This window comes from Micromesistius poutassou (assembly GCF_964030765.1).
Source record: "Micromesistius poutassou genome assembly, chromosome: 6".
NCBI lineage: Eukaryota > Metazoa > Chordata > Actinopteri > Gadiformes > Gadidae > Micromesistius > Micromesistius poutassou.
The window spans coordinates 875494-894659 of record NC_140276.1 but is presented as its reverse complement, the minus strand read 5'-3'; the positions used below and the strand labels follow the sequence as shown (position 1 = coordinate 894659).

Genomic DNA, 19166 nt, shown 5'->3' with positions numbered 1-19166 from the left:
CTTTTCGTTAATGTGTGTGTGTGTGTGTGTGTGTGTGTGTGTGTGTGTGTGTGTGTGTGTGTGTGTGTGTGTGTGTGTGTGTGTGTGTGTGTGTGTGTGTGTGTGTGTGTGTGTGTGTGTGTGTGTGTGTGTGTGTGTGTGTGTGTGTGTGTGTGTGTGTGTGTGGGGGGGGGGGGGGGGGGGTTTATGTAAGGAAAATGGTTAACTGTCTTTAGAAATTACTGGACATAAAACCGCACCTGCTGAAAACGGCATTTAAAGGATTTCAGTGAATTTTTAACAATCATAAAACAATGACTTTAGGAGAGTAGTGAAGACTTAGGTATTTTAATGCTTTGAGTGAAGATGTGGTGTTTTGAAAGAAAACAAACTACACATTGTTTCATATTTCCTTTTATTGTTCAGTTGTCTGCTGTGTTTCATTTTCCAAAGCACTCAGATGTTTTTACAAAAACAAAGTCAAGAGGTGGCTTAAAATGTTTCTTCATATATTACTGTCCTACTCAAAATGATAAGTAATGCTCTAGTTTGCATTTATTTAAATGTTTTTTTTACAGTCCTGCTTTGAGGCAACGTTGGTGTAGATCTGTGAAATCTTAAAATATACAAGTGTTTGAAATGTATGCAAGAAATTAGTCAACTTGTCATACAAAATGTGATAAACAAAACTTTATCATAGCCCCACTCAACAGGTTTTCTAAATATCTATTAATAGTTAAAAGTCAAAATTGGATTTGCATAGCTATTAGCTAACTATTGGCCAGTATGTAAAATATGCCTTCTATAATGCAAATTTAGTTGTATTAATCCTGCTAATAATTATAAAATATCAGGTATTCAATGATATTTCCTACTACTCCTTTTCTCAGCATGCTCTGCTGTGTGTGTGTGTGTGTGTGTGTGTGTGTGTGTGTGTGTGTGTGTGTGTGTGTGTGTGTGTGTGTGTGTGTGTGTGTGTGTGTGTGTGTGTGTGTGTGTGTGTGTGTGTGTGTGTGTGTGTGTGTGTTTTGTCCAACACCTATGGGACAGACGTGTTGTGTAACGTTTCTTTTTTTTTCTTGAGGAAATGACGTTTAAAACAGAAGGCACAAACTCGGAAATGAAAGGGAGCGGGAGAACTTCAAGTTAATGAGATTCGTCACTAACACTTTATGTCTCATATTGTCGTTGGAGCAGTTTGCCGAGTGTCCCGATTGCCGGCCGTTACGCTCCGATGTCCAAAGTGAAGGAGATGGCGCCCAGGTAGCGGTCGGTCGGGGAGTCGTTGATGATGCCCTTGCCGTTGAGTTTGCATTGTACGTAGATATGAGCGTCGTATTGCACGCCTGCAAAACGAACAGCTACCACCGGGGCAGAGTAGTTTACCTGAGAAAACAGAAGACAAAGGATTTCAAACCACATGCCTGACACTAAAATCAGGCTTCATGTTTTACAGTATTTCACGCCCTGGTTAAACGGCACAGTTCTGAAATGAGCTGGTTCCGGTGTTTTTCTGTGACCTCCGCTTACGTGTCTGAGCTTCCCGTAGTACGGATAGTACTTCAAATCAAAGAGACTTTTAGGGAAGAACTCGACTTCTCCCAAGGCCTCCGGGTTGCCTTTCTGAAAACAAAATCAAAACAAAGACACACTTAGTCCTCCTCCAACATGATAACCCAGAGCAACATGTTGAGGACTACATCATTACCTTAACGCCACAGGTCACGTTAATGGCTTTGCCTTGGCCTGGGAGGTATCCAAGAATCTGCAACGATAAAGAGCCATGCAGAACGGTGTCATTCACAAAGGCGTCGCCTGCATTCCCTGGATTATGCACTAGGTGTCACTAAGTAAAGTACTAGGGAATTATGGGGGGGGGGGGGGGCGGGTTCATACATTTGATACTTACCCGGTTCATGCGGAGAAATACGCAGGGCTTCCCCAGAGAGTAGCCGTAGTGGGGGTCCTGCAGACCGGAGCACTCCCCCAGCCAGGACCTCTTGAACTGACAGGCCTTGCGCTCCAAGGTCTCCTCCAAGTGATCCTGCATGAAGTACTTCTCCTGCGAACAGTGGATGTTCTTCCTCTCCTGGACGCCGTCATTATACGCTGGATGTCCGGAGGTGTGGGTGGTGTGTGTTTGTGCGTGCGTGCGTGTGGGTGAGAGAATATGAATGGGAGGACAAGTGAAAGAAAGAGAGGGAGAGAAGGGGGGAGAGAGAGAGAGAGAGAGAGAGAGAGAGAAGGGAGCATAAATAAAGCGAGCCACTGCAGTGCACTGCCAAATCCGGGCCTCTGATTAAGGCAGCTCGACAAAAGAAAGTAAGAAAAAAGAAGGGGGGAAAAAAAGCACACAGTTGAATGGCTGCACTCTGCCCACAAAGAGGTTTCCCCTTCCCAGAATGCCCTGCAAGATGCAAATGGGATAATGGGCAGCGGTAGTGGAGATCCGTGCTGGAGTATTAACTCCCTGCTCACCCACTTGATTTAAACATCACCCACCCACGCACCAACCGTCGCCTCTCTCCCCCCCCCCTCTGACTGTAATGGCCGTGCAGGACAACGAGGACACGCCCCCCCCCCCCCCCCCGGAGGGACGTTAGTACATGAAGTCTGTACTGTACACGGGGGCCGACTCGGACTCACGTTTGAGGTACTCGTCCATAGACCGCGCGTACTTCTTCCAGGACTTGCGGTCGGAGGCGTTGAAGGCTATGTCGTGTCCGTCCAGGTGCGGGGCCATCGTCATACCTGCCAACGGAGAGCCACAGACAGTGAACCGTGCAGAGACTCCAGTAGAACCACAGACAGTACTGTTACTACAGTAGAACCACAGACAGTACTGTTACTCCAGTAGAACCACAGACAGTACTGCTACTCCAGTAGAACCACAGATAGTACTGTTACTACAGTAGAACCACAGACAGTACTGTTACTCCAGTAGAACCACAGACAGTACTGTTACTCCAGTAGAACCACAGACAGTACTGTTACTACAGTAGAACCACAGACAGTACTGTTACTACAGTAGAGCCACAGACAGTACTGTTACTCCAGTAGAGCCACAGACAGTACTGTTACTCCGGTAGAACCACAGACAGTACTGTTACTCCAGTAGAACCACAGACAGTACTGTTACTACAGTAGAGCCACAGACAACACAGTCAACTCTGCAGAGACTCCAGTAGAAAAGAGTTAACTGAGCAGAGACTCCAGTATACCACAGTCAACTATGCAGAGACTCCAGTCGAACATACAGGAAGGCAACTGTACAGTGACTCCAGTAGAACCACAGACAGTCAACTGTACAGAGACTCCAGTAGAACATACAGACAGGCAACGGTACAGTAGAACTATATGGTCCACTGTGCAAAGGCTCAAGCAGAACATACAGTGAACTCTGCAGTGACTCCAGTTGAACATACAGTGAACTCTCCAGAGACTCCAGTATAACATACAGTGAACTTTGCAGTGACTCCAGCATAACATACAGTTAACTGTGCAGTGACTCCAGTGGTGCAGAGAGAAGGGGATTAGAAGTGCTGAAAGAGAGCTATGGGTCAACTGTGCAGAGTCTCCAGGGATACATACAGAGACAGGGGGCATTAGAAGTGCTGAAACAGGTAGGGGAAGGTCTGAAGGAGAGCAGGCGGGACGGAGGCTATAGTTACCTGGTGGCATCACTCTGTCATTGAAGGTGGGGTGGTACGGGCTGATGGACCACATGAGGCAACACATGCAGCCCCCGAACATGGCCGCCAAAAACAAATAAAGTGCAGAATAGAAGAGGAGGATAAGACCTGGGAGGGGGAGACAAATGGAACAGTCCATACATGGTGTCACTCAAGATTATGTCGAGTTCATGTTTGTTAACCTTTGAAACACACACAACTTGTGTGCAGCTTGTACACAACCTGTGTTCAACTTGTACACAACTTGTGTTCAACTTGTACACAACCTGCATTCAACCGGTGTTCCGCAGTAGTTGCCCTGGTGAAGTTGTGTAGTGTCTAGTTAACAAGCCTCTGTCCTCTCTTCAGAGTGCTTGCTAATTTATCCCCGTGGTACAATGGTACAATCCGGTTGGGGGGTCACTCACTTCATAATCGTTTCACCACCGACAGACCGACCAGCAGCTCTGACGCGGGGGCCACACAAGGAAGAGAGAGACCCTGAGAACTGAGATTGTGCTACAATTTTCAATTAAGTGTCCATTAGCTACTAATCACGACCAACGTGTCCTAAATTGAAAGGCCTTCGCTGGTCGGGAGCGATTTCACAGGGGCCTGGCGGCGACCAGCCTAGCATCCCCTGGTCCACAAAGGCCTTTCTGTTTGAGCCCAGTGAGAATTCTCCCAGCTGTCTATTCACTCAGGAACACATTGAACCTCCGGTTGCCATGATAGTGGAGGTCTTTTGCAGCCATGGAGGCCCAGCCAGCTCCAAGGAACCCCGGTCACCCCACTCTGGCATTGTGTCGTCCCCGTCCCCCCCCCCCCACCCTCTCTCTTACACACTTCCCCCCCTCTTGCTCTTCCTCACTCTTTCTCTTTTTTTCTCTCTCCCCCTCTCTTCGACCCCCCCCCCCCGACCCCCCCTGTCTTTCCTTCTCTCTCTTTCACTCTCCCTCCCTCCCTTCCTCTCTCTCTCTCTCCCTCTCTTAGACGCCACTTTCCCCTCTCTCCCTCCCTCCCTGTCTCTGAACCTTCCTCTGCCTCCCTTTCTCTCTCTCTCCCTTCCTCCCTCTCTCTGAACCCTCCCTCTCCCCCTCTCTGACCCCTACTCTCTCTCCCACCTCGCTCTCCCCCTCTCCCTCCCTACCCCTCTCTCCCTCCCTCCCTCCCCCTCTCTGACCCATCCTCTCCCTCTCCCCCTCCCTCTCTTAGACGCCACTCTCCCCCCTCTCTCTCCCCTCTCTCTCTCGCTGTCTCTCTCCCAGGAGCAGCCATCAGAGGGCCCCTGGTCCCCCAGGGGGCCACTTTCCTCCTCGGACTCCAGGGGCCCCGCCGTTCCTCCACAAGAGGCTCCCCCTGCCCTGTGTCCCCCATGTGTGAGGGGCCCCTCAGCACTGCCTCGCTCTCGCTGTGGAGCCACGGGCCCCAACCAAAGGGAACCATAACGCTCTCCGGGGCCCCAGCTTGTTGTATAAACGGGACGCCCGCGGTCGCTCACATGTTTGCGACACACAAACCGACACACAAAACCGACACGCAAACCGACACGCAAAAGAACCGCGGCGGTCTCAGCTACGCCCCCCACAGAGACCGTCTCCAGTTCCCTCCTGCCAGCGTCCGTCATCAGTGACTCATCAATAGCGTCGCTCTGGCGTTCGCTTCACTTCGCCTGTGTGGACCCATAGCGGAAACAGCCACTTAGGAAGAGAAGAGGGACACACACACACCGAACACACACACACACACACACACACACATTCGAAACTGAACTAAACTGAGGAGCATCAGCTGTGATGTGGGTCGCGGGGCTCTGAGCACGCGAGGGTCGTGGCCGCGGGTCAGCGGGGCTTTGGGAAGAGCAGAGTACGCTTTAGGAGGAATGTGATTTCTGGCCTGTGAACGGGCCGGAGCAGCCATCTCCCACTGGGTGCGTGTCCCCAGGCAGTCTGTTTTTGTCAGGACAGTTGTGTCCATGCACCTATGTCAACATCAGCCCCGAGGACATACTCACGCACAAACACACACACACACACACACACACGTACACACACACACACACGCACACACACATAAAAACACACACACACACACACACACACACACACACTCATATGCACACACACACACACACACACTCACAGACACACAATTAGGGGATGAAAGAGAAAATGCCCCTCTAAGGAAACCTCCCTGAGTGTGTGTTCTTAGAACAATAAACCGTTAACACACCATAGTTACTATTTGTTGTAACCGTATCGCACACCTTCCTCTATAAATCAATCCGTGAGCGCGGTAATTGTATTAACACTTAAGTACTTTGCCTGCTATTGAGCCTTTGGAAAACACACAGTGAAACACACACACACACACACTCTCTCTCTCTCTCTCTCTCTCTCTCTCTCTCTCTCTCTCTCTCTCTCTCTCTCTCTCTCTCTCTCTCTCTCTCTCTCTCTCTCTCGCTCGCGCTCTCTCGGGGGGTAAACTCACTCCAGCTCTTGCCCGAGCGGCCCATGAACTCCTTGGTCTCTGCGTTCCATAGGTACGTCTTCACGCTGTCGATCTTCTGGTACAGCGTCCTCTTGGGTAGGGGCTTGCGCTTCCACTTCTCAAAGTTGAGGTCCTCCTGCTCCAGGGGCTGGTGCTCGGCCAGCTCCTCCTGCTCTTCCTCCAGCTCGTGGCCGTGCTTGTGCGCGCCCTTCTGGCTCTGGTGGGAGGAACAAACCAGGGTGGAAAAGGAAAAGGAAAAGGTGCCCATTTTACACGTGTTCTTGGTCGCCACGTTCTGTACACATCCTTTTCTTTCTCTCCCCTCGCCGTCTCTCTCTCTCTCTCTCTCTCTCTCTCTCTCTCTCTCTCGCTCCCTCTCTCTCTCGCACTCGGTTTGGGGCCCCCGAAAAAAACAATCTCACAATTCTGAATTACGGTACAAATGCGTGCACCTTGAGGCCATGCTTGTTTCGCCCGCTCTCTAAGAAATAGTGCACTGAGGGTGCCGTCCTCTGCCTCGTCAAACTATATACCCGCCGGTGACCTCCCTGGCCCCTCGGTGGGGGACGCGATGTCCCCGCAGCGGACCCTCCTGCCTGGAGCAGCAGCTGCAAACAGCACTCGGGAAGGGTCACTCTTAGCCAGATGTTACCACAGTGACTCCCAGCATCCAGAGCACCACAGACCCCCGAAGGAACAATAGGGGGAACATCACAACGTCAAGACTTTGCTTCGTCTATAAAGTTATGCTTGTGAGAAAAACTTGTTATGTTTATATTATATATATTATATACTTGTTATACTGATGAAAATTGTTATATTTTTTTATATTGTTGGCCTATATCATATTCAGCCGTGGTGTGTGCTTAACTTTCCACAGGCTCACGGGTGGTGATACACTGCACTATTTATTATAACAGAAATATTTCTTATCTCCCTGTACTGAGAAAATAACCATAGCCCAGTATCGACAGAGATGAATACAGTTTAGCCCACAATACTTTGGAGTCCCAGGAGTTGGTGGACTTACCGAGTTTCCCGGTTGGTTATCAAGTTGCTCCTCTCCAGCTCCCCCCGCTGTGGAAGTGGGCTCCATGGTTCTTGACAGAAAAGGGACTTGTTAAACCATCACATCCACCGTCCCACCAAGTTCAACTCCACTGGCATCCGTACATTTTTAGAGCCTTTACGCATTATTCCAAATGCGTTAGGCCTACATTTCAATTACTGGCTAAAACATATAAACCACTAGCTCAATTTATTAAACATCACGGAAATACCTGAAAATTCCTGTTCAGTGAGCGCGCAGATAAATATGGTGAAAACGATTTGACCCCTTGATGATCAAAAAAAAAAAAATCAAAGTTGTCAAAAAGTATTTGGGGATTTCATGAGAAGGTTTTACGCACGCTGTGGGAGCCGGGCACGAAGAACCTCTGCTCGACTAGGCGCGCCTCATAGTGAATGAAGGCTGGGGAGGACAGGGGGTGGGAGAAATTCGGTTTTTTTTAATCCCCAAAGGACTTTTGGCAATGGCCAAAGCAGCGAGGGCTGAGGCACGACGCTGTATTCCGCACACGCACAGCGAGCTGCCATTGTCCGTCGAACTGTGCTTGGACTATAAGGCAATAAGCTGCAAAGACCCCCGGAACAACGTGTATTCTATAGGTTTCCTCATCCCAATGCCATTGTTGTGGATCACTAACTATATTAACATTATGGTTATTTTTAATGTCTGCATTGGGAACTGGCGACATCCAATAGGATCAAACGCACGTGCAATGAGAATCCTCTTCTTATGCCAACGCATGTTAGCATGTTTTGAATACATTACAATTAAGACAAGAGGTTAAAAAAAAAAGTTAACTTAAAGTTGCATGAATGGGTCGTTGGCTCGGGGTGACGGTGCGTCACTGGGTGCGCGGATGGAGTTGGAGCCCGCACCGCGGGGCCATCAGCACCCCCGTCACGTAGGGCCCTCCGGCCCGCTGCACACATGGGACAGAGGGAGAGAGGGGCTTTTTTTTGTGTGTGCAAATGAAAGAGAAATTGCGTCATGGAAACATAACTATGGTCCGTAATGCTCGCGTGCACGCGCTTCATGCAGGGTACGCGCGGGGTTTTTCATATGCACTAAAATAAAGTCTGCAATCACCCACACTGATTTGATGGTGACTTTATGGTGAGCGGACAGGATTAAGTATGCAGAGACTGAGGCAGTGTGTCGCTCTAGCGTTTACATAAGGGACTGTTCAGGATCACACACTTCACACAATCCATTCAGACCGCTTCCGAGAGGATGTTGGTGCCTTGATCTGTTATGTGCTCGCTTAAACGAGGGTAATGCGTAAACGAGAAAGGTAAAGTCCGTTTGACGTTTGACGTAGAACTTACTTAACCTAACCTAAGTGTTGAACTGAGTGGTGGTGGTCATCGTGACGCGCTCCTCACGCATCACGTGGACGCGTGTGCCGTCAGCCTTGATTTGTTTTAAAAGCGGGATATCACCGCAAAACACTGCACTGATCGAGTGTAAGATGTAGCCCAGTGACAGTGTTCATGTCAAAAACTAACATCACCCCCTGGGCATAAATTAATAACTCTCACGGAGACCCATTATTACCACCAGCAGCGCTTAATGAACTGTTTCATAAAGCATAGGGGGGCCTATGCGTGCTGCGCATGCGCACACGCACCGACGACAGTGAGGAGGACAAGTGGCCGATGTACATGAGGGAGACACGACTGCAGCGGCGGGACTGGGTCTGCTTCTGTCGGAGAATGCCACTGCTGCAAGGAACCTCTGCGTTATCCTCTAGCTGTAAACAGTCGGTCGCTCCGCTCGTCAAGTACCTCATCTTCAACCTCGAGTCCTAATTCTTTTCGGGGGTGGAGGTGAGGCGATCGTCTCGTCAAAACAACCTCCAGGCAGGATGCCCCCCGTGCAGAACCACCACCACCACCAGCCGCCCGCCAGCGGAGCGGTTCTGACCCACACCAACGTTACCATGGGTAGGTGTACACCGCAAGGTCAACGCCGTGCATGCAGCAATTTGCACAATTGTGAATTTCCTTGAATTTCTCGGGGCGATGTAGATGTTTGTCCTGCGTTGAAATGATTGAAGCGTCCTGTCGTTTTTAACTTGCTGAGGCTATTTTCCCCGGAGCCTTCCCCTTTGTTTCCCCAGTAAGGCAAAAATAAAACGTTCGTCCTGGTTTTAAATAAAATAAAACATATTGATCGGGAAAGGCTTTCCACTGTGCATAGCAAGACCAGCTTTTGTTATTTTGGTCTCAGTGTAGATGTCTCTATTGGTGTTGTCAGGTTACTGCAGGTGCGGCAAAATTACATTCTCTTCCTATGCTCCGCATCAGACATCCGTGGACACCATCTTTCCCGTCATGTGCACTGTTTCCTTCTGAAACATCTCTCAAGTCAGACACGACCCAACATCTACTTAATAACTGCATTCATGATTAACGTACCAGTCAACTATAAAGTAGCATACAGTAGGCCTATTTTCTATGATTATATTATAACACGCAAAGTGTTTCAAACATGTCAAGGACTTATATTTCTAGAACTGCAACAGTAATTCAAAGACGAACACCTGCTACGCCAGCTAAAAAGAAGCAGATCCCGTCAGACTTCAAACTACAACAAACTAAATCCGTGATTATTCATCACACACAACTGTAGCATCCTCCGCTCCGCGGGGACTCTGCTGGAGCCCGTTTAGCTGGAGGTCTGCGGCGGTGAATCTCGGTAACGTAAACGACAACGGAGGCCAAGCGATGTACAGTAACCAACGGCTCCCGATCAGCCGTCAGAACAGAACGCACTCTGCTTAACAAGCATCGACCGCCGTGACAAGACGCACGCAGCACACACACACACACACACACACACACACACACACACACACACACGCCTCTCAGGGCACGGTGCCGGTGCTGGGGCCGTGTGGCTCGGCTAATGGACTCCTACTACGCCGTAGCGCGCCCTGCTACCGCACTAATGACCGCCCCTGTCTCCCCCTGTCTCCCCCTGTCTCCCCCTGTCTCGGTGGCTGTCTCCCCCTGTCTCCCCCTGTCTCCCCCTGTCTCCCCCTGTCTCGGTGGCTGTCTCCCCCTGTCTCGGTGGCTCTCTCCCCCTGTCTCCCCCTGTCTCCCCCTGTCTCCCCCTGTCTCGGTGGCTCTCTCCCCCTGTCTCCCCCTGTCTCCCCCTGTCTCCCCCTGTCTCGGTGGCTCTCTCCCCCTGTCTCCCCCTGTCTCCCCCTGTCTCCCCCTGTCTCGGTGGCTCTCTCCCCCCCCCCCACAGGTTCCTTCAAGAGGAGGAAGAAGAAATCCATCACGGTGACAGTGATGCTGCTGATCGTCTCCATCCTCATCCTGATCTTCGGGCTGGCCGCCACCACCAGGACCCAGAACATCACCGTGGGAGGCTATTACCCCGGAGTCATCGTGAGTGGGCCGCGCCCACCTGCTGCTGCTGCTGCTGCCCTACACACACAGACAAACAAGCGCACACACAGACAAACACACACACACACACTTGCCCAGACACACACACACACACACACACACACACAGGCCCACTCAGATACAGACACACACGCAGACACACACACACGTGCGTAGCCACACACACACGGGCACACATACACACGCACAAACGCACCGCACACACACACACACACACACACACACACACACACACACAGATATCCCAGCGAGGCTCAGGCCGACGTAATGCGAAAATCCATAACCAATCAAAAGCGAGAGATGTGATTTTATTTTCCGTAATTCAAGCCCTGACTGTGAACGGTGGGAGTGAATCTTCGTAGACATTCATTATTCAGCGAGGCGCTGTCATTAGTGGCTGAGTGAGACGGGCACTCTGCGGCACCAAGCTTTTGTTTTGTTGGCGGGCTCACACACACACACACACACACACACACACACACACACCGGCAGCATTCTGAAATAGCGTGAGTGCTTGAGCGTAGCGTACTGTATGGCTCTGTACACACACGGCTGACCTCTTAGGAGCATTGGTGGAAAGGTAGTTTTACCCTAAAACCATCGCCGCTGTATTGCATAACATCTGGGCCAAGAACCGGACAACATAAAACCAAAAAAATACAACACGCAACAAACCAGTGGATGTCATGTCAGGCCTCATAACTGAAGGCCAGTGTGGCCGTCACTGGAGGAAAACACGCTTCACAGTCGCTTGACATTTAGGGGACGCTGGAAACGATAAGAGGGAATCGATTGTTTTGGTTCTGCTCACTGAAAAGTTCAGTTTGTGATAGATCACAGCCCCCTGAGATACTGTGGATCTTTAACGTCGGAGCGCCTAAATGTTTTATATGATGGCACGAATCGATTCAACTTTGTTATGAATGGTTGTTTTGACCGGGAAACTAGAGGTACATCCAAAAACGGACGTACATGGGTTCAGAAGACCGACAGTACATTAAGTCTTTATTGAACTTTACTAACCAAGACTGTTGCTCAGACACTGAGTGTGTGGGGGCGGTTACCAGCAACGAAGGATAATTAAGCAAATGATGATTTAATAGAATCCATTATCAAACAAACTCAAGGAGCCATTTCCTCTCGTTCCAGCTGGGATTCGGTTCCTTCCTGGGAATCATCGGTGCTCATCTGATCGAGAACAAGAGGCAGATGGTAAGAGGATGTTTATAGCTTCTCCTGATCAAGTGAGGAGCAATGCAAATCAGCACATCTCTTCCAGGAACAATTAAATCCAAATTAATTCAAAAATACTTTATTGATCCCCAAGGAATCGAGGCATCCAGTAACTCATCAGTAAACAGACAATCACTTAAAAAGAAAATCGGCTTACGGATGAATGTGTGGGTGAGTTCAACCACTGTTGAACGTTGAGTTTTTCGAGTCATGCTTTCATATCATGGTGTGTCTGTCTGTGTGTGTGTGTGTGTGTGTGTGTGTGTGTATGAATGCGTGCATGTGTGTGGGTGTGTGAGCGTGCATCAAGTCGCCATTTGTCGTTATCCCGTCCGTCCATGTCACCGGTCCCCTCTGGAGTTTATAGTCGTGCATATTCCCCCTCCCGATCCCCCCCCCCCCCCCCCCCCCCCCCCCGCTAGGATCAGACAGAAATAGCCGAGTGTAAGCGGAGGAGAAGCAGGACAGATGCAGCGCCTACAGGAATGCCGCCTTGCAGAAGTCCGGGGGGGGGGGGGGCGAGGGCATCCGACCTGTCACTGGGACGTCCTGTCATGGCTGGAGTGAAGAATGGATGTGTAGCATGATATCCGCCCCGCCCCGCCCCGCCCCACCCCACCCCAACCCCCAGCATACCGCAGCAGGGCCCAGGTGTCAGGGAGGTGTACGGCGAACCCGCTCACCCCGACCCCCCCCCCCCCCCCCCCCCCAGCCGAGGAGCTCCAACACCCACATCGTGAGGAGAGCAGGCGTCTGATTAGGGGGCGTTTTTCCGTTGAGTGGAGATCGCTTAGAGCAGGGGTGTCAAACCTGCGGCCCGCGGGCCTAATCCGGCCCGGAGAGAGTAATTTAATCCGGCCGCCCGCCAGATAATATCTAATCTAATGTCCATCAGAACCGGCCCGCCGGCATATCGCGTTTCAGCGTTAACGCGTTGACGCGCGTCTCGGCGCGGTCAACCCTGGCGCGTCCGTAACTCCGGCAGCCCGTAATCCCATACCTCCCCCCCCCCTCCCCCCCCCCCTCCCGGTCAACAATTCCGACCGCGGACCCTGTTATAATGTAATTTCCCCAATTAATGTAATGCAATTGGCCCGCCGGCATATCGCATTCCAGTGTTAACGCGTTGACGCTGACACGTTCATTCATTAGCAGGTGGACACATCAGATGTTGTGTATCTTGTAATACAAGATATTCTTCATATCATTTTGTGAAATGCTTTCAACTCAAATGTACAATTCAATTCAAGTACAGTTCTCAATTCAATTGTATTTGTAAATCCCTTAATCCCAGGTGCAGTCTCAAATCGCACAGTTTTCTATGCGAGTGTCACAGAAAAAACTACTGAGTCATCACAAAACCCACATAGGAGCTTTTTTCCGTACGATGCATCACATCTCAGCTGTCAGTTAACCTGTCGTGTTACTCCATGATGTTGTCATTGGCAACATGGCCCTCGTTTGAGCTGACTAAAACTATCCAATAGCAACGCTGACCTGGCTGCTCCCCTCTCGCTAGCACTGTAGGCTAGTCTCGGCTAGGCTTGGAAACAGGGTGTCTGTCCATCAATGTGGTGGGAATGGAAAAAAAAAAAGGAAGCGAGAGCGATGGCGGAGTAAAGAGACGCCCATCATGAGCTGGGCACTGGGCCAGCCCCAAAACGGGTCGGGGCTCACTCACATTACCGGACGGCAGAACCAGCCCTTGTCTGTCGTTGGCTCGTTATATCACTGCTCACGGTCCGCCAGACTTCAGCTTCCCTCATCTCAGCCTGTCCTACAGTCAGTGTGGGGGCCTGCCCTTAACGCGCTACACAGTTAACCCAGGTGTAGAGGGAAGTAAAATGATCAATGTGCACATTTTACATTAGTGATGTGTGTGGTCGTATTAATAGCTCTGTTTTGTGCTGATTATTATACTGCTTCAGTCGATATCAGAGGAACTGCCCGGAGTGTCTGCCTAACATACAAGGCCTATGATTTTATGTAGCATGTTGAATTCTCGTTTGAAAGGGAACACCCCAAGTCGTAAGCGATTTATTCATCAATTATTGTTCATTATTCAAACAATTTGTTAAATTGTGTAACACTGAACTAAACACAAGATGTGTTTGTTAGAACAACTTGACATTCACCATGACAACATAACCTCAATGTCTTTGTTATGACGCCTTGAACTAAGGTGCAGGGCTAATACTCACCTGCGGCCTTCTCAATGTTTTGTTGTCGGAGGCCAATGTTGAACAGACGATGCTCACGTTGTTACCACTGTCATGTTGTTACATTCACGGGTTATGTCATGGTGAGTTGGTTGTGTCATGGTGTTATGGTGATGTGGGGCTAATCCGTGTATTTGCACACACACTACATTTAACACATGTTGATTATGGCATTGGCCACACATTTCACCATGAACATAGATTAACTAAAGAGGAAAGGGTGGTCAAGCTGCACATATTCATTCAGTCATAGTGTTGATATCTCAGAAGGATACGCTGAAGAAGGGCACACGGCCCGAAACGTCCGTTGTTGGCGATTAAAAGTTAGGGTTAGGGTTAGGGTTGGGGTTAGGGTTAGGGTTAGGGTTAGTGGTTAGGGTTAGGGTTAGGGTTAGGGTTAGGGTTAGCACTGAGAGTGCTGTCCTTGCTTTCATGAAATAATATTACGACACCTGGGATTCAGGACCCAGTTAAGTACTATAAAGAAGTCTAGTTAGTGTGAACTGAGCGCGTTACTTCATATATTAGATATCTCAGAAGGAACCAGAAGGTATTTGTGGCGAGGGGGCAGCTTCCCCAGTACGGACACGGCCAGTATTCTGTCTGCTATAAACATGACCTTTGACCCATAGGTTGGTGCTCCTACTCAGACCAGTGAGCTTGCATTGCAGAGTGCAATGTTAGAAATGTGCTCTCATAGAAGTAATCCCACCACAGAGCCACTTGAGGAGTCACCTCAAGGTGGTAGAGTAGTGGTCAGGTGTACGCCATTGTAATCTAATTATAATGTAATAATAATCTGATAATAATGTAACAATAATAATAATATAAAAAGACAAGTCAAGTAGATCTCAAAGTGTGGTGTAAGCTTGTTGAGGTTGGTAATGTTCGGTAGCCATGTTGTGTATTTTCAGCCACAGGTAATGTACCTAATGTACCTGAAGATCACATTTTGACACAAATACAACAGGTTGTAGTTACAACGCACAACAGTCATACATTGACACAACACACAATGCATTAGTGTCATTGTGTGAATGACGACCCCTGGCCACGGCGCGGTTTGTCCCCAACGTGTACGCTATTCTCTCTCCTGTGTGTTCCAGCTGGTGGCGTCCATCGTCTTCATCAGCTTCGGCGTGGTGGCGGCGTTCTGCTGTGCTATCGTGGACGGGGTGTTCGCCGCGAGGCATATCGTAAGAACTGTAAACAAACCGACAAACCAACTGTAACAAAGTCATTCAATAGCAACCCTAATGGATAGCGCTGCACTTAGGAGTCAGAGTCTTAATCCACTCTCCCCGTTGGACGTATCAAAGGGTAATATAGATGATGAAGTGGGCTTGACGTTAAGTCTGAAGGGATGATGTCTTATGATAAGGAGAGTGTGTTTGTTTATGTGTGTGTGTGTGTGTGTGTGTGTGTGTGTGTGTGTGTGTGTGTGTGTGTGTGTGTGTGTGTGTGTGTGTGTGTGTGTGTATGCCGGTGTATGGATTGATGGTAGACTGGTAGGTGTATATTTAAAGACAGAGAGCAAAGGTAAACTAGGTGTGTTTATACTTAGAGTAGCCCTCCATCACACCACTATTGGCATTCCTCTCCGCATTCCTCTCCCATGCTGACACGGTCCAACATGATCTGTCTCAGGAGGAGGAAATCTATTTATATAGATAGATAGATATAGAGAGAGATATATTTATATACCTATAGATAGATAAATGTTTTATAAAAACAGCCACCATAGCCAACATTTGACATAAAATAAACAATTCTGCCTGATTTGCTGAACATTGATTTCTCTCCGTTCTCCAAATTAAACAGCGGATTATCCTTCCTCTATCGTTGTTTTAAATGACAAAAGGAAATTACCAACGCCTAATTCAGTCAATGCAGCCTCGTTCTTCTGCCTCTCTGTTGACTCACTGACCCTGAGAGTAGTGCTGTGGCTGGGTGCTTCCTGGGCGTTCCCTGGGCGTTCCCTGGGCGTTCCCTGGGCGTTCCCTGGGCGTTTGGGTGGGTGAGGTCCTCCTGTCTGCCAGCAGGTCCCCTGCTGTGTGTCTCATAACTTCTCTCTGCCTCCCCAGGACCTGCGCCCGCTGTACGCCGGCCGCTGCGACTTCCACTCCAGTGAAACCTCATCCGAGCGTGACGTAAATACCCCCCCCACCCCCCTCCGCTCTCACTTAATAAGTAATAGTGCCCCTAGTAGTGGTAGTAGTACTGCATCCCGGATCCATTTCATTTTCATTCATAAATGTGAAGGGATTGATTTCTGGTACCGCCGGCCGGATGTAAAACCATCCGCCCGGGGGGGACGCCGGTCCAGACCTCTGAAGGGGTGATAACCGCCCGTCTTGGGTCTCAGGTGCCGTGCCCCACGCCCTCCAAGATGTCCTGCAAGCTGAAGGTGAAGGGAAACACCTGCTACTGCTGTGACCTCTACAAGTGTGGGAAGTGAGTTTCAGTCCCGCTGCGGGCCCCCCCCCCCCCTGCATGAAACCCCCCCTGCCCTGCTTCTCCGCTCCTCTGATCTGTACTTAACCCCCCCCCCCCCTGTGACTCCTCCTACTTACTGCGACGTCTTTTTAAAGGAAAACCAAACCACCTCAAAGTGACCTACGCGAGACGTAAGGTGATGAGTTACGTGGTGAGGCAGCCTGGGCGAAATGTCGGATGAAAGGCACAGAGTTTTGAAAGGGAGGGATAAGTGTAAATCTTAAATTGCACAGATAAATTGAACGGCATAAGATGTACCCCACGGCCGACGTTTTAAAAAAAGGTCAGCAAGCAATAGGGACAGTTTGAACAGTTTGAACAAATATTGCATATATTTCTTGAACAGCCATATAGTCCCGCCCCTAAATTGGAAAAGTTTTTTTCTGATAGTTAGAATACCTTGGTTTTCCTTTAAAGGACAAAATGTTTGGATATCTGTGTAACTAATCATATTAACAGTATAAACCGTCTGCTTATATTGTGAGGTTGTAAATTGTACCACGGAAAAAAAAAAAGGATGTTTTTTTTCTTGTTACTTATGTTTCAGAGAGCATCCTTTTATGGGACAGCAGAATAAAGATGTTTTGAAAAAGTTTAGGAAATCCTCCATGATTTGGAAGTAGGTCCCTCTTCTAAGCCCTGGTGGTTGGCTCTTGATGGTCCACCGTTGTTGTAGTCTTCTGGGGTTGAATGCGTGAATGCACCTTGTTTGTCTGTGCTCCATCCAGCAGCCTGATTGTGGCGACTCACTGCATGTCCAGGCTTCTCTGTGCCGACAGGCCTGTCCTCCATTTATGTGATCACACACCGTACCTGTTACCATCTGACTGGAGCCATTTCTAGCTTTCTGACCACTATCCATTCATCTGATAAGACACCGGATGGTTTCATTGGTTTCTGTGTCTTTCCACGTTCAAAGTAGTTGTAGTTGCGCAGGGTAGCTCAGCTAAATCATTTAGCTTATAGGCGTGAGTGATGTGGTTCTGTTTTCCGACCCTGCCCTCATTGAAATGTTGTGTTCCATCGTCTGTAGTCTCCATGACAGCTTTTGACTCCTCTTCACTGAGTGAGCATAAACCGCAGTTTCCACCAACAACGACCAGAACCCTCTTTGTATTCGAACGCGTTTCGAACAGGACAAGAACACAGAACAAACTGTTTGACGTAGGCCAAAACAAACAGCTACAAATGAAACAAAATAAAGTAGCATGGAAACATGGGACTCTAAGTAAACATTGAAGACATATACAAATATAAAATATATATTTACATATTTACATATGTAAATATAAAAGACTACCGATGATAAGAAACACTTCATGAGCAACGGAAAACGGAAACCATAAGCGGTGTCACGATCGGATAAAAGCTCTAGCATGACATCATGACGATGATGATGATGATGATGATGACGATGACGACGACGACGACGGGGCAGCTTTGATAACGCCCCACCTGCCCTGTCGCACCCACTGGGCGAGCCGCGTGGAGGTGATCGGGGGCTACCACGAGTACGTGGACGTGAAGAGCTGCCAGGACGTGGTGCACCTCTACCACCTGCTGTGGTCCGCCACCATCCTCAACATCGTGGCCCTGTTCCTGGGCATCATCACCGCCGCCGTGCTGGGCGGCTTCAAGGACATGGTAACGCAGAACGCACCTATTGTAACACAGAACGCACTTATTGAACTGTACTGTACTGTAGAACGCACTTATTGAACTGTAGAACGCACTTATTGTACTGTAGAACCGCACTTATTGAACTGTAGAACGCACTTAGTGAACTGTAGAATGAACTTATTGTATGTTGTACGTCTTGGCTATCTTCTAGATATCTTTGTTGTGTACGGGGAATTGGTTAATCTAGTGATTGTTAGTGCTTGGCACTTGGTTCTATGAACATCCTTACTGTACCGACAGCGATATATTGTTGTTTCTCTTCTTTAGACAAATGTACTTATTGCAAGTCGCTTTGGATGAAAGCGTCTGCTAAATGCCTTGAATGTAAATGTTGATTTAAACGTGGAACAACAATGATAACGGGGATACAAGGTTGGGATGTGGTCATCGTCTTGTTCAACCCCCCCCCCGCTCACTCCGTTTCACCGGGAGTCTCTTTGAATCAGACCGTCTCACAAACAGGCTGCGTGCTTCACACTGACTGTTGAACCTCCGCCCCTCGTTGCAGATCCCCAACCCGGCCTCAGACGCGTGTGAACCAGAGGCCCCCCCCGCGGCGCCGGCCCCCTCCCAGCCCGCGGCCCCCAGCTCCTATCTCGGCTCCTACTACAGCACCACCCCCTGCCTGCCGCCCTACACCGCCTACGACCTGCAGGTCAGCGCACGCGCCGCTTTCACAACCCACACTTTGTGTCGATACCGAACATAAATATCGACGCGGTGTCATTCATCGTCGCTTCTTCTTCGGTGCGACACGAGAATCGATACACTGGCGCCAAACATATATTTTTAACGATTTTTTTTAAAGACTATAACTGGTGAAGACGAGTAATTCACGATAATGAATGCACCTTACCTCTCACTAGTAGTAGTTTTGTATTCATAGTTAGACGTACGTATCATTAACGGACAG

General features: G+C 49.2%; 2 protein-coding genes across 2 annotated transcripts in view; one reads left to right on the top strand and one right to left on the bottom strand.

Moving 5' to 3' along the window:
* Positions 1–408: 408 nt before the first annotated feature.
* atp1b4 (ATPase Na+/K+ transporting subunit beta 4) lies at positions 409–7541 on the bottom strand. The gene is made up of 9 exons (XM_084469687.1): positions 7421–7541; positions 7171–7240; positions 6141–6357; positions 3651–3779; positions 2626–2730; positions 1889–2088; positions 1688–1744; positions 1510–1602; positions 409–1365 (listed from the first exon to the last, which is right to left on the bottom strand). The coding sequence occupies exons 2-9, from the start codon at positions 7234–7236 to the stop codon at positions 1204–1206; spliced, it is 1029 nt and encodes a 342-aa protein (XP_084325813.1). The 5' UTR covers positions 7237–7240; positions 7421–7541; the 3' UTR covers positions 409–1203.
* Positions 7542–8857: 1316 nt separating this feature from the next.
* The window catches only part of tmem255a (transmembrane protein 255A), a gene marked incomplete at its 3' end in the record, with an annotated part of 10696 nt that continues 387 nt past the window's right edge, over positions 8858–19166 (top strand). Inside the window, 8 exon segments of the mRNA XM_084469689.1 lie at positions 8858–9152; positions 10462–10604; positions 11775–11837; positions 15184–15273; positions 16162–16227; positions 16443–16532; positions 18050–18217; positions 18762–18908. Coding sequence (XP_084325815.1) covers positions 9074–9152; positions 10462–10604; positions 11775–11837; positions 15184–15273; positions 16162–16227; positions 16443–16532; positions 18050–18217; positions 18762–18908 — 846 coding nt within the window. The 5' untranslated portion in view covers positions 8858–9073.